The sequence below is a fragment of the Homarus americanus genome, unplaced genomic scaffold (assembly GCF_018991925.1).
Source record: "Homarus americanus isolate GMGI-L3 unplaced genomic scaffold, GMGI_Hamer_2.0 scaffold26351, whole genome shotgun sequence".
NCBI classification, from domain to species: Eukaryota; Metazoa; Arthropoda; class Malacostraca; order Decapoda; family Nephropidae; genus Homarus; species Homarus americanus.
In genome coordinates this window covers 4,671,799-4,692,994 of record NW_024724368.1, presented here as the reverse complement: position 1 = coordinate 4,692,994, position 21,196 = coordinate 4,671,799, and the positions used below count along the sequence as shown (strand labels likewise).

General features: G+C 35.9%; 1 protein-coding gene across 2 annotated transcripts; it reads right to left on the bottom strand.

The window, feature by feature from the left end:
* Window positions 1–1,074: 1,074 nt before the first annotated feature.
* LOC121864195 (zinc transporter 1-like) lies at window positions 1,075–20,610 on the bottom strand. 2 transcript variants are annotated; one of them, XR_006088561.1, is made up of 9 exons: window positions 20,449–20,610; window positions 19,123–19,247; window positions 18,466–18,563; window positions 17,835–18,068; window positions 17,287–17,462; window positions 16,761–16,870; window positions 15,923–16,142; window positions 13,955–14,110; window positions 2,649–2,776 (listed from the first exon to the last, which is right to left on the bottom strand). XR_006088561.1 is itself a non-coding variant. In XM_042363208.1 (8 exons), the coding sequence occupies exons 1-8, from the start codon at window positions 20,584–20,586 to the stop codon at window positions 2,621–2,623; spliced, it is 1,257 nt and encodes a 418-aa protein (XP_042219142.1). In that variant the 5' UTR covers window positions 20,587–20,610; the 3' UTR covers window positions 1,075–2,620. The 2 variants fall into 2 exon arrangements, 1 of the variants encoding a protein (XP_042219142.1); XM_042363208.1 differs by lacking the exon at window positions 13,955–14,110 and having other exon boundaries at window positions 1,075–2,776.
* Window positions 20,611–21,196: the final 586 nt, after the last annotated feature.

The window sequence follows — 21,196 nt, the reverse complement described above, 5'->3', positions numbered from 1 at the left end:
CTAGCTAGGCAGGGAAACAGGAGCTACCAATTAGCTTCAGGTACCAAGCTCACTGTGCATCACCAATAAGAGCAATACAATTAGCCCCTTGTTTATGGGATCTTCTCTGGGCTGAATACAATCATCTAGTGTTAACCAAATAAAATATTAAAAGTGGCATCCCCATACTGCAAAGGTAAAGCAAGTCTTTAGTCTTTTCTAGAGTAAGAGAGAAAGAAACAAACCTCAAATTCCCTTGGATATGTAGTCCTAAGGTGACGACCTAATAATTGCCAAGTACAGTAGCATATATTTAGGTCTTCTAAGCAGGATGGCATCACTAAACCTGCTATCCAGGATATCCAATAAGGACCAAGTTAAAACATCCCAACCATGAAAGTGTAGGGGCACCAAGTCTTGACGCCACTAAATCCACAACTCAACTAACGTTCATAGTCTGACAGTTACCCAACCAATAACCAGGACTGCACATGGACCAGCCAGTGTTCCCTGTGATTGAACTTCTGAACAATAAAAAGGAGCTTTGATACACTAGCCACTCTAATTCCAAGCAGTTCAAATCGGACCTTGTAATGTAAGGAATTGAGGAAATATCTTGGTCTCTTTGATTGGTTGTACCTAGGTGGAGAAGCTAGGAAATTCTAAATGTGTTTAAGTGGGGACATTACAGAGGGAATCCTTTACGTTAATATATCTAACAATGTATGAGGCAGGATCCTCAGTCACACCTCTGAAGGTTGAGGAGTGACTGACTCTGAAGGTTTCATCTTTATGATAAAATCTTTCACCCATTGTCAAAACCAAAAGTAAATAAAAATATGCAAATCATTGCCGAGCTGCAAAACCCTTCAGCTATCTTTATTTTCTTTATGCCAAGTGTCTCTTTTTGGAATCCAGCATGAAGATGAGGATAGACATTTAGGGGAGGTCCAGGAAGTCGTGGGTGGGGGAACATGGCAAGCACAGAGAGCCCACCCAGCTGGGGGTGTTTGGAGGGATGCTGTAAGCCCCTCCCCCCCCCCCCCTTTTTAATTTTTAATATGATCAATATCATGGGCATTTTGAGGCCATGTGCACTTGATAGTAGGAGATATTCTGAGGTCAATAGCTATTACTTTTTACTATACAAAAATGCCTGAGTATAATATTGCATTAAAGAAAAAATTATTGGAATTTCCTGATGAAAAGGGGGGTCCAGACCCTTAGGACCTCCACCTGGATCTTCCTCCTGCCACGAGTCATTTTTTTAATTTATTAATTTCTAGATCCTGGTGATACAAGCCAGAGCACTGGGACATGTCTTGCAAGCTACAGGGACTTGCTCAAGCCTGATGTATACATAATTAGAATTTTTGCATTATCTATTATGCATTATCTAATAAATTGTTATATTGTTTTACTGTGTTCAATCATCTACAAGTCACAAAGAACCTAGTTGTTTTATTCCAGAAATACAGTATTATGTATTGAACTGAATTAATATACAACATGAAACAGGCATTAATTCATTTTACAAAAACCATCATATAATGTAGTCATGTAAAATATCTTTATATATGATTTAAAGAGTAAAAACAACTTTGGTAGTCCATACAACATCTATATAAATAATTTAAAAGTGATATCAAAAGTTAAAAATTTTCACTATCTAATTACATGTTTTCTAGACTCACTTGAGTAATGAGGCACGAGGGCATGTTAATATATAAACTGTATCTCATACAGTCACAAAACTACACAGGTATTTATGTGTTCACTCAACTGACACAAGAGTCCATCATTATCTATATTTTTCTTCAGCAGTCAATGTCACACTTGACTCAAACACCACATGCAAATATGGCAATCATTTGTTTACCAGAAAAAATGGTTTATATTAACAAATTCTATGATGAAATTTAACATATCCAGTAATGATACATTACAGTACAGAGGAACGCTTTCTGCCGTGAGACAACAGTTGTGTAGACAGTCCACATCTGTGTACGGGTAACAATATTATTGGTTGTTTCACCCAGAAATGTGCTGTTATAATTGTCAACTGCAGACATCGCTACATAGTTATCAAAGTCATAAAAACTATCGGCACGTTACAAAAGACCGCAAACAATGAACATTTCATATGATTATCATTCTTGCATGGGGAAAAATACTCATTTATTTTATACAAACACAACCATACATTAATGCCACATTATGACAAATTCTTACATATTGGACAAAATTGGCATGTCAAAGATAATTATTATTATTTTTTAAATCCAATTGTTGCATGACATGTAACAAACAGATTTCCACATAAATAGATAATTTCATAACTGCTACACCCGGGGCTTTATATATTACGTATCTAATATATTACTTTTTTCAGGGTCATTAAGATTAATTTATCAAATTTAATGGTGCACATATTTTTTTAAAAGAATTATCATAGAATAACTCACTTACCCTCACAACCATGATGGCAATACTGTACAATATGACACTGATGGTTTATTATGGTGACAGTCTAGCTGACAGCCATCAACCTCACTCAGGTTGTTATTACAGTACTACCAGTTTCTGTCACTCACTGTCATTCATCTGCAGACTCTTCCTCCTGGCTAGAGGATGGCCACTGTCAAACAGATGAGACGTGGTTTACCGAAGTGGGCACAAGGAGGTAGCCCCCTTCCATGGCACCGTCAACAACATTATCGCCTTGATTACCGATGTGAACTTCAATACTGTTGCGCTGACGACATGTTGTTACTGGTACATTTGGCACACCATCGCTCTGAAAGGATATATAATACTATAGATGCTTGTGCTTAACTCAACGCAATGACATGAAAATACAGCATTACTGAAAGTTTGGGTACAACATTTCAATACTTATTCTGTACTGTTACAAACTCTGATCATAAAGTAGATTAGTATAAGCGTACAGTAGCAGTATACAGGTTGACAACCCTTTATCCGAAATTCCAAAAAACCGAAAAGCTCTAAAAACCGAAAGTTGTTTTTGTGGGCATTTTTTTAAACGGATTAGCCCACCCGGGCATAGATCACTGACCCACATCGGAGCCTGGGGGGCAAAAATGTAATAGTAATAATAATTATAATAATTATTCATAGTAAATAAAAATTTTAACAAAAAATATACCAAAATAAAATAATAATGATAACAATAATAATAATAATAATAATAATAATAATAATAATAATAATAAAATATAATAATAAAATTAATAATAATAATAATAATAACAATAATACTGTAATAATAAAATAATAATAATAATAATAATAATAAAGATATACAAGAATGAAAAAAAAGATCAAAAGTGAGAAACATGACCTAGACCTATGAATTGTTATTATTATTATAATTTTTATTATATTTTCGCCACCCAGGCCCCAATGTGGGTCAGTGACTTGTGCCCGGGTAGGCTAAAAAAAAAAAAAATAATAATAAAAAAAAATAACAAATAAAAAACCATTCTGAAAACCGAAAAATTCCGAAATCCGAAATGCCTCTGGCCCCAAGGATTTTGGATAAGGGATTGTCAACCTGTAGTAGTACAATACAGAAGATGTAGTTGAGCATAAAGTTTTGGAAAGCACAAAATGATAACTACAGTTAATTATATAGTTAATGTCAACTCTGAGGCCCATGAAGACCTCAGAAAAAATGACAATGAAATAAAAAATGGCAAAATAATTCAACACAACAAAGAAAAAAAATACAGTGCAATATAACAATGTGAATCAATCCTAACCCATGAAATAAAATCATATCAAGCCTTAATATCAAAGAATCCCAAGTAATTCTGGGTGAGCCTATGCTAAAGCAGTACAAAATGTGGATGCCATTGACTCCTATACTGCTCCAATGAGGATATACAGTACATTGGTTAAAAGTCATGGATAACTTAATTTCCCAGTCATTAGGGAGTCCTTTCACAATAGACAGTAGAGGATGTGATGTACAAATATATAATGTACGACAATATAACTTAAAAAGTTTGGTACCCAAACATTTTCTCTTTGAATTCTGTTATTTCGAGGAACAGAAAATCCTCAGAAATTCAGAAGGAGCAAAAATTTTCGATGGACTGAGAGTTGTTCACAGATTCATCATTTAAAGGCTGGTGATGAACAAAAACTCACTTACAGTGATGTGGGTAAATAGTAGTTGGTACAGGAAAGGTAGGTAGGTGTGTGTGTGTGTGTGTGTGTGTGTGTGTGTGTGTGTGTGTGTGTGTGTGTGTGTGTGTGTGATAATAATAACAATAAACGGTTTATTAATAGAGTTGCAGCCGGTGGCTGAAAATATACATTTACAGGGCTGTACAGTACATAAATCAGGAGTTGTTTATTATTTTAGCAACAGATGGGATGGTGCTGTTCTTATATCTATCGGTGCGGGCTCATGTGTGTGTATGTGTGTTGTTAAGCATTTATTTACATATTTAGGTTAACTTATTGGTAAATGGTTGGTTAAGTTACTCCACCAATACATTACTGCACTGTGGCAGACATTGAGATCTCCCATTTCTTTGTCTACAATATCCTCATATGTTGTGCATTTTGGTGCTTCCTTACATTTTCTTTAACCCTTATTTCTTAATACAGATAAAACTTAAAGCACAGAATTATGATTTATCTTTGGTAATAAGAGTTGAATTCTTGAAATGGTTGAAATATGATACTGCAAAGGTCATAAACAAAGCTCAGGGAACTACTGCTCTGACACAAGAAATTTCCTTCACAGATGAACTACGACAGCAAAATACTGTACAGTACAGTGAAAACTGCCAGAAGTCGATCATTATAACAGAATATTTTGTTACTGTACAGGTAGTTACAGGTAATACACAAACTTTTCATATCAACACAGCTGTTACAATAAGCGTAAGTAGATTTAGAGGAACTTTTGAAGCAAAAAACTAGAAGTCGACAAATTCAAAGGGAACCATTCCTGAAACCAATACAGTACAGCATAACTTACAGTTATGCCCTACCATAATAGTAACAAATGGGGTGTTATGGATGTTTGGAAGTTTGGCTGTGGAGGCCTTCAGATATACAGACTTCTACTATACTGTATTCAAACAGCATTGTCACTCACATCAAAGCATTTAAATAAGTGCAGGAGCTGTTTGGTAACATTTCAAGGTAATTATAAGCTGCTGTGCCTTCCTTGTGTGTAATTATTAGTAATGGTTGCTGTGCCTCATGTATGTGTAGTTATTAGTAATGGTTGCTGTGCCTCGTGTATGTGTAGTTATTAGTAATGGTTGCTGTGCCTCATGTATGTGTAGTTATTAGTAATGGTTGCTGTGCCTCATGTATGTGTAGTTATTAGTAATGGTTGCTGTGCCTCATGTATGTGTAGTTATTAGTAATGGTTGCTGTGCCTCATGTATGTGTAGTTATTAGTAATGGTTGCTGTGCCTCATGTATGTGTAGTTATTAGTAATGGTTGCTGTGCCTCATGTATATGTGGTTATTAGTAATGGTTGCTGTGCCTCATGTATGTGTAGTTATTAGTAATGGTTGCTGTGCCTCATGTATGTGTGGTTATTAGTAATGGTTGCTGTGCCTCATGTATGTGTAGTTATTAGTAATGGTTGCTGTGCCTCATGTATGTGTAGTTATTAGTAATGGTTGCTGTGCCTCATGTATGTGTAGTTATTAGTAATGGTTGCTGTGCCTCATGTATGTGTGGTTATTAGTAATGGTTGCTGTGCCTCATGTATGTGTAGTTATTAGTAATGGCTACAGTACCACATACAAAACTTTGGTAATTTTTTTAAAGACTCCACTGTACTGTACTGTACCTTTGCATTAATTTTGAAAACAAATCAAAACACGTTTTGATCTCGTATGCTGAAACGATGGGTAAAAGGTCGTCGTCATTTTCACTATAAAATGCCTTTTCTCTGGAAACTGAAAACTAATGTGTTTAAAACATAAAGATAGTCTATATTATTGAGGAAATGTATACAAGGGTGATTTAAAACTTACAGGCACAAAAATTTTTATGTTTAAATATTATGTATGTATTAAATTCAGGGTTGGCAAAAACCATTTTTAAAGAAAAAACATTTATTTAAAAACTACTATGCAGGTTTAATAAGTTTTAAGTATTTTAAGCCATCTCTATAACTTTTTAATATGCTTTTAATTATAAATATTACATTCAGGAAGATTTAACAATCGTTTATACTGTTTTCCATCTTAAAAAAATCCCTGTACAAAGACCAAATTTGGAAAAACACTAGCTGTGACCAGTCACCCAGACTCATCCTACATGCTTAAAGGCAAAAATTAAGTTTAAGTTCATCTTAATGCATGAGAGAACTATTCTACTTTTACAGTTGGAAGTTTTAAAGAATTTATTTGAGTACAGTTGGAGAGAGAGAGATGGACAGCAGCAACTTGGCTCCCCTGGACCTATGTAATACATGATCTGGACACATTAGAATCAGAGGCTCAGAGCCTAACCATAAACAGAAGCTGTCACCAGTTATACTGAACACTGGCAAATTGGATCCCTTATAATCAGAATTTGAGATGTGTACAGCCCTGAAAGAAAGCTAATTATCACCAGTGTATAATAGTTCACCTCCATGTCTATATTGAACAACCATGGGGACATAACCCATCCTGCCTAACACCCACATTTATTTCAAATGTTTGACTTTCTTTCCCATGTATTCTTACTGTTGCCCTGTTGTTCTCATACAATGCTTTTACAGGTACTTCACTTAATAGCCTTCCACCCACCCCATACATTTATAATGCCTCCCACAATGCTTTTCTTTTCACCCTATTATATGCCTTTGCAAAATCTACTATAAATCATTAAAACCATCTGTAAATATTAAAACCAACAAAAACTTGTTAAACCCAAGAAAAAGGGCATAAATTAAAAAAACAAAATTAACTGGTTTAAATCAGCCAACCCTGCCTTGTTGTAAGTTACCGTGTTACGTAATTGATGAAATCAGGTGGAATTCTGTGACCAATGACTTTATATGATCCCACATTAAAAGACATACATTTGTATTAAGAATTTCGATGATCCACTAGTAACCGCTTCAGATGTAAATATAAGAGTGAGGCCACAGTCTGCGACAAGTAAGTCTCTTTCACTGCTAAGGTTGGATATCTGTGATCCCAGAGAACCTGAGGGTTACATCAATCAGGGATCAAAATAAGGTGTGGGGGTTTCATGTGTTTTCCATACAGTGAAACTTCCATCTAACGAACTATATAGATAAGAAAGTCAATTGTATCGAGGGTCCGTTAGATGTGGAACCCTCATCAAACAGATTTGGAAAGAGAAGTCCATTATATGGAGGGTTCACTGTATACAGTACTTTTGTGAAACATCCATGTTTTTGGGGACACAAGACAGCTTGTAATGGGTACATAAGTGAAGGATGATCATCGTTGATTATCACTGTGAGATCAGGAGCTCCTGGTAGCCACTTGTAATTCAGTAATGTCCCCCCCCCCCCTCCCATGATCCAACACACCCAAAGTGTTTCATTGCTTACACATTGCCATCTTGTATTATGAACAAAGTAAAAGAGTGATATGGATTTTCCCCACCACCCACACACCATATTATTTGTACAAGGAACATTGTTTGAAATATTTTTCCAAATAAGAAATAAACTAACACCAACTTAAGGCATCTCAGTCTGAATATAATGTTAAATCACAACTTTCCCTGAGTGTGTTAACTCTGACACAATACTGTATATATGTACTGTAATTTGATAATAAGTAAGTTTTTACTTTCCATCAGTAACCATCTTCCACGAACAGTTTCATTGCACACATGTGGGCAGAAGCAGCTCATAACCCGAAGCTTCCAAGCTGACTAAACTAATGACCACATACTGTATTGTATTGCCAATCATCCTGCAACTAGAGCCACACTTTATGTACTACATACAATGCTTCATTCAGAACAAACCTGTGTACAGTATTCTAATTCTTTATCAATATACTGTATCTTGGTACAACTGGGTCATTAGATATTCTTCTATCTTGACCTATAAAAAACAAACCAAATAATGAGAAAAAGTTAAGGATTGATCCAGAAATTCCATTTTATGTCAGAGTCTGCATTAAATGGCTCATAATTTAGCTCTGAGTCAGTGGGCTGAATGTTTAGGTATACTGTACACCCTTAGCTATTAGTGTAGGCTTTCCTATCACAACCAAGCCCCTATAAGGAAATTCAGAAGACTCACCATTTCGGGCAGAAAGCAATAAATCACAATGTCACATTGGATTAGTTATACTGTAATGTATTGGATTCAAAGTCCAATCATTCAGTTCCAGCCAGCTTCCAATCTACCCAGGAGGATGTTGTAACAATCGCCTAGTATGGGCTTGGTAACCAGATAACTTCCCTAAGGAACTCAAGTATCTAAAGCCAGTGAGATGGCAATACTGTACAATAATTGTTCAACACAATCATATGCATTACACATTGGGATTTAACTCTACAGTAATAGGAAGACTTACGGAAACTAAACTTACACACTTCCCTTTAAATTCACACAGATTAATAGCATTATACTGGTCACTGTGGTAACTGTTGTCTAACCAAGACCTCAGCAGTTCTCAGAAGGAGGAGTAAAGAAACTCCTTAAACTGACCATCAAACATCTCACATCCCATTCCTGTTATAATGCTACACAGTCCTCTCAGCTATCATGTAAGACACTCAACACACTACAGTACACCAATCTCTTCCTAAATATATAAGCCCTTGGTGGAGGTCTACTGACCAACAACTTAAGTTAACCCTGTTAATTCTCTTCTTCCAGATAATAATAATAATAATAATAATAATAATAATAATAATAATAATAATAATAATAATAATAATAATAATAACATTAATAATAATAATAATAATAATACTGTAATAATAATAATAATAATAATAATAATAATAATAATAATAATACTGTAATAATAATACTGTAATAATAATAATAATAATAATAATAATAATAATAATAATAATAATAATAATAATACAGTGACATCTCCATTAGCTGGAACAATTGGTGCAGAGCACTTCCGGGAATGAGAGATTTCCGGGAAACGAAACAACTCTCTCAAAGCCGTAAAAAAATCCCTCATCCCCGGAATTTTCCGGATAACGGAAAAATTTTCTCGTTAATTCCAGAAAATGCCCAGTACACCATCTCTCAAACCCGGAAAAAACTCCCCCATCCCCGGAATTTTCCGGGTATCTGGAAAATTATCTCGTAATTTTCCGGAAAATCGTTCCCAAAGCCGTAATTTTCCAAAAAATTCCGGCTTTGAGAACGATTTTTCGAGAAAATTTCAATTCCAGCTATCGGAGAGTTCCGGTTTTGAGGGATTCCGGCTAACGGAGATATTACTATAATATCAATAATAAATAGTGTACAGTAATAATAATTTCGGTAACATATCACATTCCATCACTCCATCTTGAAAATTTCACCCATATGCCACACACAACAATTCCTGAATGAATTAGTATATATTACAGCTTGTAAGTGTATAGGTACAGTACTGTATTACCATTATCAACAATACACAGTACAGTATACACAAGTCACAGTTTGCACATACAGTATATCACTCTGAATGTTGTCAACTCAATCATTCAAAAATGGTCCAAAAAATTTAAAAATAAACCATTAATTATATTCACATGTACAAAATCTAGTCAAAATATATACATATATACAGTATATATATTTGTGAATTGCACGAAAGCGCTTGGGAACTTCGTGTTTTCTTCTTTCCTTGTGGTTATCAGTATATATATATACAGTACATTTATATATAATACTGTACTGTATATATAAAAAAATGTAACACTTACCTTAAATAAATTCAGTTCTAATTACCATTACCAAAGAAGGCAAATGTTAATGTTAAGCAAGCATCTACCAAGCCTGAACAAATACAGACCAAAAAATACACTACAGTACTACAAAGCGGAAATCTTATGTGTACAGTATTTCTACACTACAGAAGCACAGAAGCTTTACTAAGTTACAAAATGTTGAGAGAGGATGCCTATGATAATAAAATGTCATAGTTGCCATCAGGCAAGTTGATACAAAGTTTTAAGTTGAATGACCTTCATAACACTAATCCATAGGGGGGGAGCATCTGGCAACATAGTGTCACGACTCTCTGAGGTAATCAGAGACTAACCGAGTACCACATATTTTTTTTTCACAGGAATTAGCCCACCTGGGCACAGGTCACTGACCCACATCACGACTTGGGGGGGCAAAAATATAATAATAATAATAATAATAATAATAATAATAATAATAATAATAATAATAATAATAATAATAATAATAATAATAATAATAATAATAATAATAATAATAATAATAATAATAATAAATAATAATAAATAATAATAAATAATAATTAATAATAAATAATAAATAATAATAATAAATAATAATAATAATAATAATAATAATAATAATAATAATAATAACTATTATTATTATTATTATAATAATGAATAAAAATTAATAACAAAATAATATAAAGACAATAAAATACTAAAAATATTAATAATAACCATAAATAAAAAAAAAATAAATAAATAAATCAAGAATGAAAAACGATATACATTATGTATGTTGTGTTGTCAATAGTAAGAGAAACAATTGAGACCCTGCAATTGTGTGTAAATGAGGAAGAAAGTCAGATCAGCAAACTGGGACTTGGTCACAATTTATGTGATGCCATATGGCAGCAGGGTCTACCATTAGACAATACATTATGCTTCCAATATCTTCCCAGGCGGTAGTACCTCCCTGTTTGGTAGCTGCCTACTACCTGTGTATGCACCAGTAAATACGATAATAAAAACGTAAAGAAAGTAATGTTTTTTACTCATCATTGATGATGATAATTATATGAGGTGTTGTGTGTGCAAAACTTATGCTTAAAAAACTTCTGTCAAAGTTTTAAAACATTCTGTATAGTCATCTACATGTATTATGATACACAAAACAGTTCAGTGTATTATTTTCACCATTTTCCAGTTTTACACACCCACACACACGCAAGCACACTTTTGCTTCTTAAAAGATTAGTGTGACACATTAGGTTGGAAATCACTATGAAAACACTCCATAATGCAAAAAATGCAAATTTACATAAAAAAAATTTGCAGGACCAGCCACAAATACTTGAGGAATTGGTAACACTTACTACATGTAGTCTCTCCTCGACTTACGACATATTCGACTTACGACAACCCAGACATACGACGGCCCTGTCTCCTCCTCTGCTTCATCCAATTAATGTAGTCTCCATGCTTAATTAAAAAATTATTGAGAACCCGTGTGCATTCAGCTGACTACATTAAAGGTAAGTGCACAGAAACCCTTTATTCATTTTTCATTATTGATTACTTTTACTGTACTGGATTTCATTTTAGAATTTCTATGTATTATTTTCGCCTTTTCAACTTACGGACGGAACCCCGTCGTAAGTCGAGGAGAGACTGTATATTACGATTCCAGAAATAACAAATATCAAGTACCTACTGTACAGTAGAATAGTTCTTTTAAGGTGACCAGTTCCAGGCCTCTCAATCTACTGCAACATCCTTATCTTGATTCATTCACAATCCTTATTCAATATACCTTTCACTTAGCAAACTACGTACTGGAAACAGAGAGAATGTGTCACTGTATTCAACCTCAACCTCGGTACCAATAAAGGTCTCTTAACCCTTAAATGACTACCCTGCCGATCGATGTTTGGCGTGGCCTCGCAGGTTTTAAATTGTGTGCCATTTTTTAAACTGGCAAAACAAATCCTAACGTTTAATAATTGCGGGAAAATGATTTGTGGCAACTCTAGGCCTCCCAACTGCCTCCAGGCAAATATTCTCCCCCCCCCCACACCAATGTACTGTACTGTACTGTAACTCAGTTGCCCAGTGACAGAGATGTGGTACTCATGTCCCAGTGTATCCCCAACCCAGCCCAGGTGTTACCCCCATCATATCAGGCACCACTCACCAGGACCAATCTTTGTACCAGTGAACTCCTAAAAGTACCTACCATCTTCTTTTTTTTTCCGTTTTGAGGGTTGCCAGAAGGAGTGAAGCGGTTCATCTATGATGGTCCATTACATCACTTAGATGGCCCATATAGGACTTTGTCTTGCATTTCCACACTCCATAAACTATTGCCAAGGGGAGGGGAAGGCGAGGGGTGGGAGTAAACAAGCTTGTCGATTTGTGTAATTACAGAGTTAACATCTTTTCCACGGATAAGACTTTCTTTAAAAAAATTTCCTTTCCTTCCTTTAAAGTGATATCAGATGTTCATAATAAGGTTAAACAGGTTGTCTGCAACAATGTAAATCATACATATCAGTCACCAACGCCAAATTAACCAATATATTTGAGGTTAATATTTCCAATAATCTTCATTACTTTGTCAATTTTCTCATCTTAGTTATCAGACAGTCAATATAGAAATAGTCAGGCATCCACAGCAGTTTAATAAACTGCCATGGATGAACCTTAAGCCACAGCTATATTGTTTTAAGTGTACAAGCTAAGCATTTTCAATGTCAAATTGCATGTCAAAAACCTAAATTATTTCCACAAAGTACAAGTAGAAATGGAAGATTGATCCTGGAAATCCCATTTTATGACAGAACCTGGAGTAAGTAATCACACGCAGTCCACCAACACTACAGGATTAAAACCCAAGAAATCCCTCTACAACAGTGGGTGAAACTGATTCATTAATTAATTATACCTGTACACTTACTCCAAAGAGTATCTTTATGATTTTGTGTGAGACATTATGACCTCAAGTTACAATTGCTACTTCCAGATTATCATTTTAAGTGCTTCAGTTTCAATGGGAAGATATGAACAACCAATGAATTAGTTGCAGATCCCTTGTCTTGGTGCTTCCTTGGTTTTAATCCAATAGATGTAAGGTCATATTATTATCAAGTCAACCATCTCTCAAGTCCCTTCTCCACCACGATGTACTGTATTTGTTATTGGGTAGAGTTCAGCCTCCTTAAGATGCTTCACCTGTCTTAGGCCTTTAGTTCTTGCTGAAGCTGGTGATCAACTTCACTTGTTCCTTCAAATTGTAGTTCTTACTTCTGTAGTTTCCAATTTTTGTAAAAGAAGGAAAGTGGATCCTAATGTTCTTCAGTTTCCAGTCACTTTTGGTTTTCTTGAATTAATTTGAAAATTAGGCATTTCAAAAGTTTCTGGGTACAGTACAATGGTAGTCTAAAGAAATGTTCCATCCTTGTTCACAATTACTTAAACTCCATTTTTGGAGGATTATTCAGACAATTCAACTTTTATAACTTGTAAAGCACACAAAACTCTTCCTTCGCAAGGTAGTAATTGTGTGGAACAAATTCTTAAGAGTTCCCAAGAGACAAGACAGATTTTTTGCCAGATGCAGAAGAGAGCCTTAGTTTTGTTATTAAATGTTGTAAATATTACAACATAGTATTCTTTATGGTGTACAGTAACTGTATCACACGACTAAGACTTCACTCAACATGTGACACTTGAGACATTTTGTTCTACCAACTTCTTAAAGAAGAAGATAAAATTATAATTAATGATCAAGGACACATGACAGAAGGGTGTGTTCTGACTGGCCTTAAATTACTTCTCATTTGTACCTATAAACAAATATATTCCAGATAGTCTGGTCTGTAAGATAGACAGAAAATCTCAATAAAGTACTTCTGTACAGCACAACAGTTCTGGAATCTTGACACTTCTCGCTATGTGCTTGTATCCACAATATGGCCCTTGTGTTACAAAACATAAGTTTTTCTATATCATATCTTTCCACTTTGCATGGGCAGCCTTGACTGTAGGACAGTACAGTACCCTCCAACCCACCTCTCTATCGGTGTCTTGCATCCTTCTTCTATTCTGAGGCTCCTATATATTGGTGTGAGGTCAGGTTGGCAGAGGCTGGGACCTGTACATGGGAAGTTCACTGTCCCCATTTTCTTTAGCTTTTTGGAATTTTCCATAAGGGATTTCTGGTCCAAACTGTACTTGGGACAAACAAGAGGCATCAGTGTACAGACAAGGCTGACTATGTTAGAGAGAAAAAGATCTATTATAAAGCTGTTAATTAAAAAGAATAATACTGAGAAGAATGTTAGTTTTTGTTATTCTATATATTACTTTTCGTATTAGAGTTATGTAATGTCACAGCCATGAGCAGGGCGCTGAACAGATTACCCAGGATACACTAATATTAATTAATTCCAAAGCTTTTACAGAGCCATTCTCAAGAGTGTAACCAATGACGGTCTACGTGCAGTTATGAACCGCTTACCTTTACTGTAATTAATTATATCAAAGGAGAACTCTATCATATATGTAATCAACTTCTACTGGTTGCCATGAAGAAACATTATTACATTGTCTGAACATTGGGCATCAATACCCTGAGTAGTGAAATAACTGTAAGGATCGCTGTGATGAATGAAGAATAAGATCATCTTCATTATACATCACAATCATCCTTGTTCTTGTTCTAAATATATAACACAGGCCAATGCAGTAAGAGACAATCCACACAATCTACTATAATATACCAGGTACTGTATCTACACTACAGCAGGCACACGGTAACCCATAATGCGACAGTGCAAACAGGACATAAATAATTCTAAGAACTAAAAAGGGTCATACCTAATTTTATTCATCAGGTTGTAGGAGTTTTCAAAATCAATATTACACAAAAAAAGAGGACTAAAGTATACAGTAAGAATGGATGAATTCAGGACAACATAAAAATACAAAGCTATTGATAATCTTTAACACACAGACATACCAAAAAGCACCATGACTAGTTTTTAAAACAATACACATATATAAAAGAAAAAAACAAAATCAGGAAAAAATACATGCACTACAGATGTCTCCACAGTCAACAAGCACTCAGATCTCCCAGCTTCATATACAGTAGTCAGTAAAAAATTAAAGAGTTACTTTTGTCACTTTTGCCATTTAAATTCTCCATGAAGTAATAGAAAACTTAAAATGAAAGACTCTAATGCTGTCACAATAAACTGAATAAGAATCTCAACATAGGATAAAACATATATTCTGTCAAATGCTAAAACTGTTCATAATGCCAAATAATAACTACTGTATTTTACTGTACTGTATTAGTGGATCAAGTAGTGACATCTTATCATATATAACTTTGTACCTGTAAGAGATTTTATACTGTACAGTACTAGACCATAATGACTACAGTAATAATAATTATGGTCTACCATTAGAGGTATTAAAGTCAAGTACAAATTTTTATAATCTCACAGAAGCTGGAATATCTTCTGACTCTGTATCTTCAATAACTACTTTTACTGATGATGCATAACTGTTTGTGTGTGTCTTATGATTATTATGGCTGTTGTGGAGACAAATGTTTTGAAGACCATTCTTGTCTTCACCCGTGTCATCTCTTGTCTCAGTGAGCTGACATGTGTTATCTATATGTGTTGTATCATGACAGTGGTTTGAAGTGCCTCTTCCATCACCACTTGTACTAACCCTTGTGATGGGAGAGACCTGAAAATGTGATTCCATAGCAGAAACTGGGGAAATCTGAGTACAGGTACAAGCTTGGGGTTTTTGACTATCACCAACACCATTCCCAACAGAAGCAGTAAATGTAACATGACGGGGAATCCACTGAGGTGAACATGCAGGAACAGAAGCTTCTGAGGCATTGGGAAGGTTGCTGGCTATTTCCTGCTGAAGAGATAATTCACTGAAAGCGGGAGAGGACACTCCATTTTCCTTGATGCCATTGAACGAAAGCTCCTCTTTAGAATCAGTCTTTACCTGTTTGGAGAGCCCACAGCAAGTGTTTGCCACACACCCATCTTTATCCTTTGATGGACAATCTAGAATGCAGTCTTCAGCTGAGTCAATAGAAGCAGATGCTCCATCATCCTCAAACTCAACAAACTCTGGCTGTATAGTTGTGGAATGGATACCTTCTTCATGAAACATTTTCTTGATCTTCTCTGCTAGGACCATGTAATCCTTCAGGTTGCGACATCTAAATACAAAATATAAAAACAAAGAATACAGTTCTGTACTCATCACCATAAACACAGTTTAAGATCCTCATCTATACCAAATCTTTTATCATACTTATACACCTAATAAAGACCCTTAAATAATAAGATAATTCTGATATAAAGCTTCCTCCTAGAATTTCTATTGCTTATTGCTTACAAATAAAATTGAATCTACAATTCAAAAGTGTCCTATTTATCCATGTTTGTGTAGATCAGCCAATGGTGTACATTTATTCTTGAAATCTTTAATGAATAAACTACTGTACAAGTTAGTTCTGATATCAGAAATGCAAAGAAGGAACTGCAGACTTGTGCTTAGTAAAGAGTTTGTAAAAGAAGAAATGAAGGGGCTGTGTTGTCAAGTACTGTACTGTACTGTACTGTACTAACATAGATATAAGTGAAAGGTGGGAAGTAAATAATGTACTGTACTCTGATCATCATACAAGTTATCAAAATAAATTATTTTTCTTAAAACTTCTGCATCTATAGTTTGATATTGCTGATAAGAGCAAATACCCGGTACTTACATATAAATGACCACGACAGATTAAAATTAATAAAACAATAAAAAACCATGGAATAAAACAATATACCTGATGTGAGCAGAAGCAATAATCCTCTCTCCTGCCAACTGCCAAACATGGAACTCATGGACAGCAAGAACACCATCAACATTCAACAGCTGCTTCTGTATGCCATCAACCTGAAAGGATGAAAAGAACAAAATCAAGTTTTTATTTTAAAAGAAAAACACCATAAAACTTCCACTAATGTTAGCATGTTTCACCTACAATCTGCAAAAAGTCTCCCATTCCCACCTTCATTTCTTATATTATTCCATCCATAATGATCCTAGCATGACCTCACACACCCCTGGTCATTTTTCATCATGAAAACTCTCACCATCACATATAAGGTCAACATTTCCAACAGGACTTTTCTATTACCCTTTCCTACTTTTTCAAAATGCAAGATTAACACACCTGTATCCCTTCTTTCCTATAACTTCCCGGTTCATCACTACTTATGCTTGACACCTTATAGAGTATAGACGCACGTTAGATTCGTGACCATATATTATCACACATTATTCTAATTACAATAAACACTGAAGCTCACCTGAATGTGTGTAGGAACTGTCTGTAGGAGGATGAGAGCAGACACCTTTAAGAGAGGCCAGGTACTGATGGTTATGAGGGTGACCAGACACAGTGATAATGCTGGGTCAATGTATTTGGAGTACTCCCACTCGGTCAGCCACACAACCAGCGCACTGATGATCACAATAACTGAACCTGTGGAGAGAGAGATAACAACATGAAATAAATTACACCGTAATTCTAAATTCTAAACAGTTTTATGGTATATATCTTGAGAAGTCATTCATTTTCCAGTGTATGATGCTTGTATCAGATGAAAAAAATAGAGAGATGCAAGAAATTGTATAAATAAATGGAAAATAGAATTAGGCAATAAAAGTAATCATTGAAGGACGCTGCAGTGTACCTAGTACATGTTTAAGAGTGAGTGACAGTCACTGAGAGAGACTGTATATATGAACAGGATCACGGGAAAGGAACCAAACACTTCTAGAATGACCTACACAGCATGAATGATATCTTAATTATCACTTATGGTTTCAGTCTAATATTTTTCTCATAACTCACCCATAGCATCTGACAGGATATGAAGGAAGACGCCTCTCATGTTCATCTGGGAGGCACTTTTGTTATTGTCTTCTCCTTTCTCTGGACTAGAGAGGGAGTTGGGGGGTGGAGGGGTGAATCTTTCATCATTTTCATTGTCATCCGTGGCTACCAGAGCGTTGATAGTAGAAAGCTTGTTTTCGTGACTACCGTGGCTATGGCCGTGTCCACCGTGGCTATGGCCGTGTCCATGTTCTGCAGAGAGGTGTGGTTTAATTATACAGCTCATACACAATACGACAAGTACTTAGACATTACCTATAACGTCAACACTTGTATATCTGTCATTACTAAGGGTCTCTCTTTGGTAAGCAATCAGCATAATTGTTTAAGTTTGAACAAATAAGAAAATCGTGATGCAGTCTGATATAAATATTAGAATTTGCTATCGCACGCACGCACGCACGCACGCACGCACGCACGCACGCACGCACGCACGCACGCACGCACGCACGCACGCACGCACGCACGCACGCACGCACGCACACACACACACACACACACACACACACACACACACACACACACACACACACACACACACACACACACACACACACACACACACACACACACACACACTTACACTTACCATGAAAAAGCAAGAGGCCTATTAAGTTGATGACCAATCCTATTACCCCAACAATTAGGATCATTTGGGGGTTGTGAAGTTCCTCTGTTTCATATAATCTGAAATTTGAAGGAATTATATTATATGTTGATCCTCATACCAATTACTGTTTTCAAAATGTACAGTAGCTAAAACAACTATGTGTGCATACTTTGTGGGAAACAATATGAGACCATGGACGATAAATTTTGGTATATGAGTGCTGTCACTAGTTACACGTAAAATTTCGGAGCATACTGTATCTGCACAGATAGTTGTTTTAGCTAATGTACATACAGGGTATATACTGTACAGTATGCTATATATCTCTACAGGTCAGTATTCGACACAAGTAGCTGTAGAGAGATCACTATTTGTAGATCATGTAATTATTTAAATACTATATAGCAAAAGAAAAAATCTATTCATAGTATAGAGTGAAACCTCTATTTAACGGACTATATGGCGATAAAGTGAATTATATTGAAGGTTCTTTTGGTGTGAAACCTCCATCTAACGAATTATTGAGATGAATCTGTTATATCGAGTGTCCGTTAGATGTGAAACCCCCATCTAATGGATTATATTGCGAGGGGAGTCCGTTATATGGAAGTTTCACTTGCAATTATTTTTCCTCACCTTTTTAATGACTCCACAAATATAGAGAAGCAAAGTGCAAGAAGAAACACGCTGTTGACGAGGGCGCCCAAGACCTCAGCTCTCGCCCAACCAAATGTGTTTTTACTCCATTTTTTTGGAGACATCTGGAAAGGCAAAAGATTCATCCGTCGTTAAATAGTACAGCAACAACACAGGTTTACATATAAGTTATAATCTTAGAATTATAGAAACAGTTTATATAAAATAATCATGATTGACTAAGCCAAGACCACAAAGGACCAGTTAATTAAGCGAGCCACACACACTACGCACACCATATTAGCTAGACGTGCTATGTCGCCCTCATACCAGAAGACAACACGTACAGTACAGTATCTCAACTTCTCAAGCTATCCTCTCACGCTCAGTAACGTTCCATCTGTCAAGATGGACAGTTGTGCGCTGTGGTGAGATGGTGATTCAGGTGAGGAAATTCCACAGCAGACAGTGAGATTACCCAAGAAAAGGAGGAAATAGGTACACAGAACAAATATGAAAAGACAAACATTTAGCGAGTATACTATCATTTAGTACAGGAGGTTTCCCTTGATCAGCACAAATTCAAACAATTCTTATATTATCCCACGCTTAGATCAAAGACGTTTCTGTTATTAACTGAAAATTATATCAAGAAACTGGATACACACTACAGAAAGTCTGCATCACCCCCAAAAGGCTTGCCATTGCCTAAACGCTAAGTAAAAACCCAACATACACTGCTAGGAAAACTTTATTAAATCTAGATTAGTAATTTTTTCATTATGAAAATAATCAAGTAATTCTTAACTAAACATAAACGTGTATGAAAATTTTTTAAAACCTGATATGGCAATATTATTTAACCTAAATTGGCCTTGAAGTCAGAATGAGTGAGAGGATATGTTCTACTGAGCGTGAGCCAGCAAAGGTGTGCTCGGAAAAATAGTTCGTCAGGCAATCTGAAGCCCAGTAACGTGGCGTACCTGACGTAGCTTCCGGTGTGTGAGTTACCTAATTAAATAACCACAGCAACAATTCAAAGACACGTAGCGCATATACATAGCGTGGCTCACTTAGCTTCTGATGTGAGACAGCCTTTTTTAATCCTGTATTTCAGATCTTCCTACAGTATAACTAATCACAGTACTGTACAGTATATGCAACCAATAGGAACATAAGGAACGCTAAAATCTGAGTAAACAAGTCAGACCAGAACTACTTATTTCATACAACATTATAACCCGTGCAGGAAAGAACTAGGCTACGGACAAAAAATATGTCGGAAAAGGTAAGAAAATAAGGAAGCATAAGGCAGCAGATCCATACCTTGACACTTAAGAAAGCTATAATAAGCGCCAGAACATCACTGAGCATGTGAAAACTGTCAGCCACCAGCGCCATGGAGTTGGTTATGTACCCGACTATCAGCTCCACCAGGAAGAAGGACGCTGTCATACTGAACATTGTCAGGAGCCGACACTTCTTGCCTGAGGAGAGGCGCTGTTTCGACACCTGTGACTATCCTCTTGCCTGACACACCTCAATCACAGTCACGCCTCCACAATCACATCCTACCCGACTCTTACTAGACGCCAGGAAAACAAAGATAAAATTACCCCAACACTACGATTCTCCTTCGCTACCTGTATTGTACCCCCACAGCCTACGACACGGTGAGGAGACAAGACAACAAGAGGGAGCTTTTATATCTGTGGGATGCAAGAGGCTTAAGTTGATGGGACCTGACTCCTAAGATTGACGTTACCACCCCGAAATTCCATCTCAATCATAGCTTCATTCCGAAATGCTTTTGAATATCAATCTTCAGTGTGTCACATGAACACTTCTTGGCAACACCATCTTCTCTCTCTCTTTCATGTCCCTAAAAGTAAGAATGCGGCCACATCAAGGTGTCGGAGTCCTCTTAAACAGGAAAGTGACACCTTTTCTTAAAAACTAAAATGTCAAGTGTACTGGATACCGGAAACGTGAACTCCTGAGTCAACATGTGACAGGAAGATGGCTGGTTCACACACACACTCTGTCATGTAAAAATATACCGTATGGGTTAAGT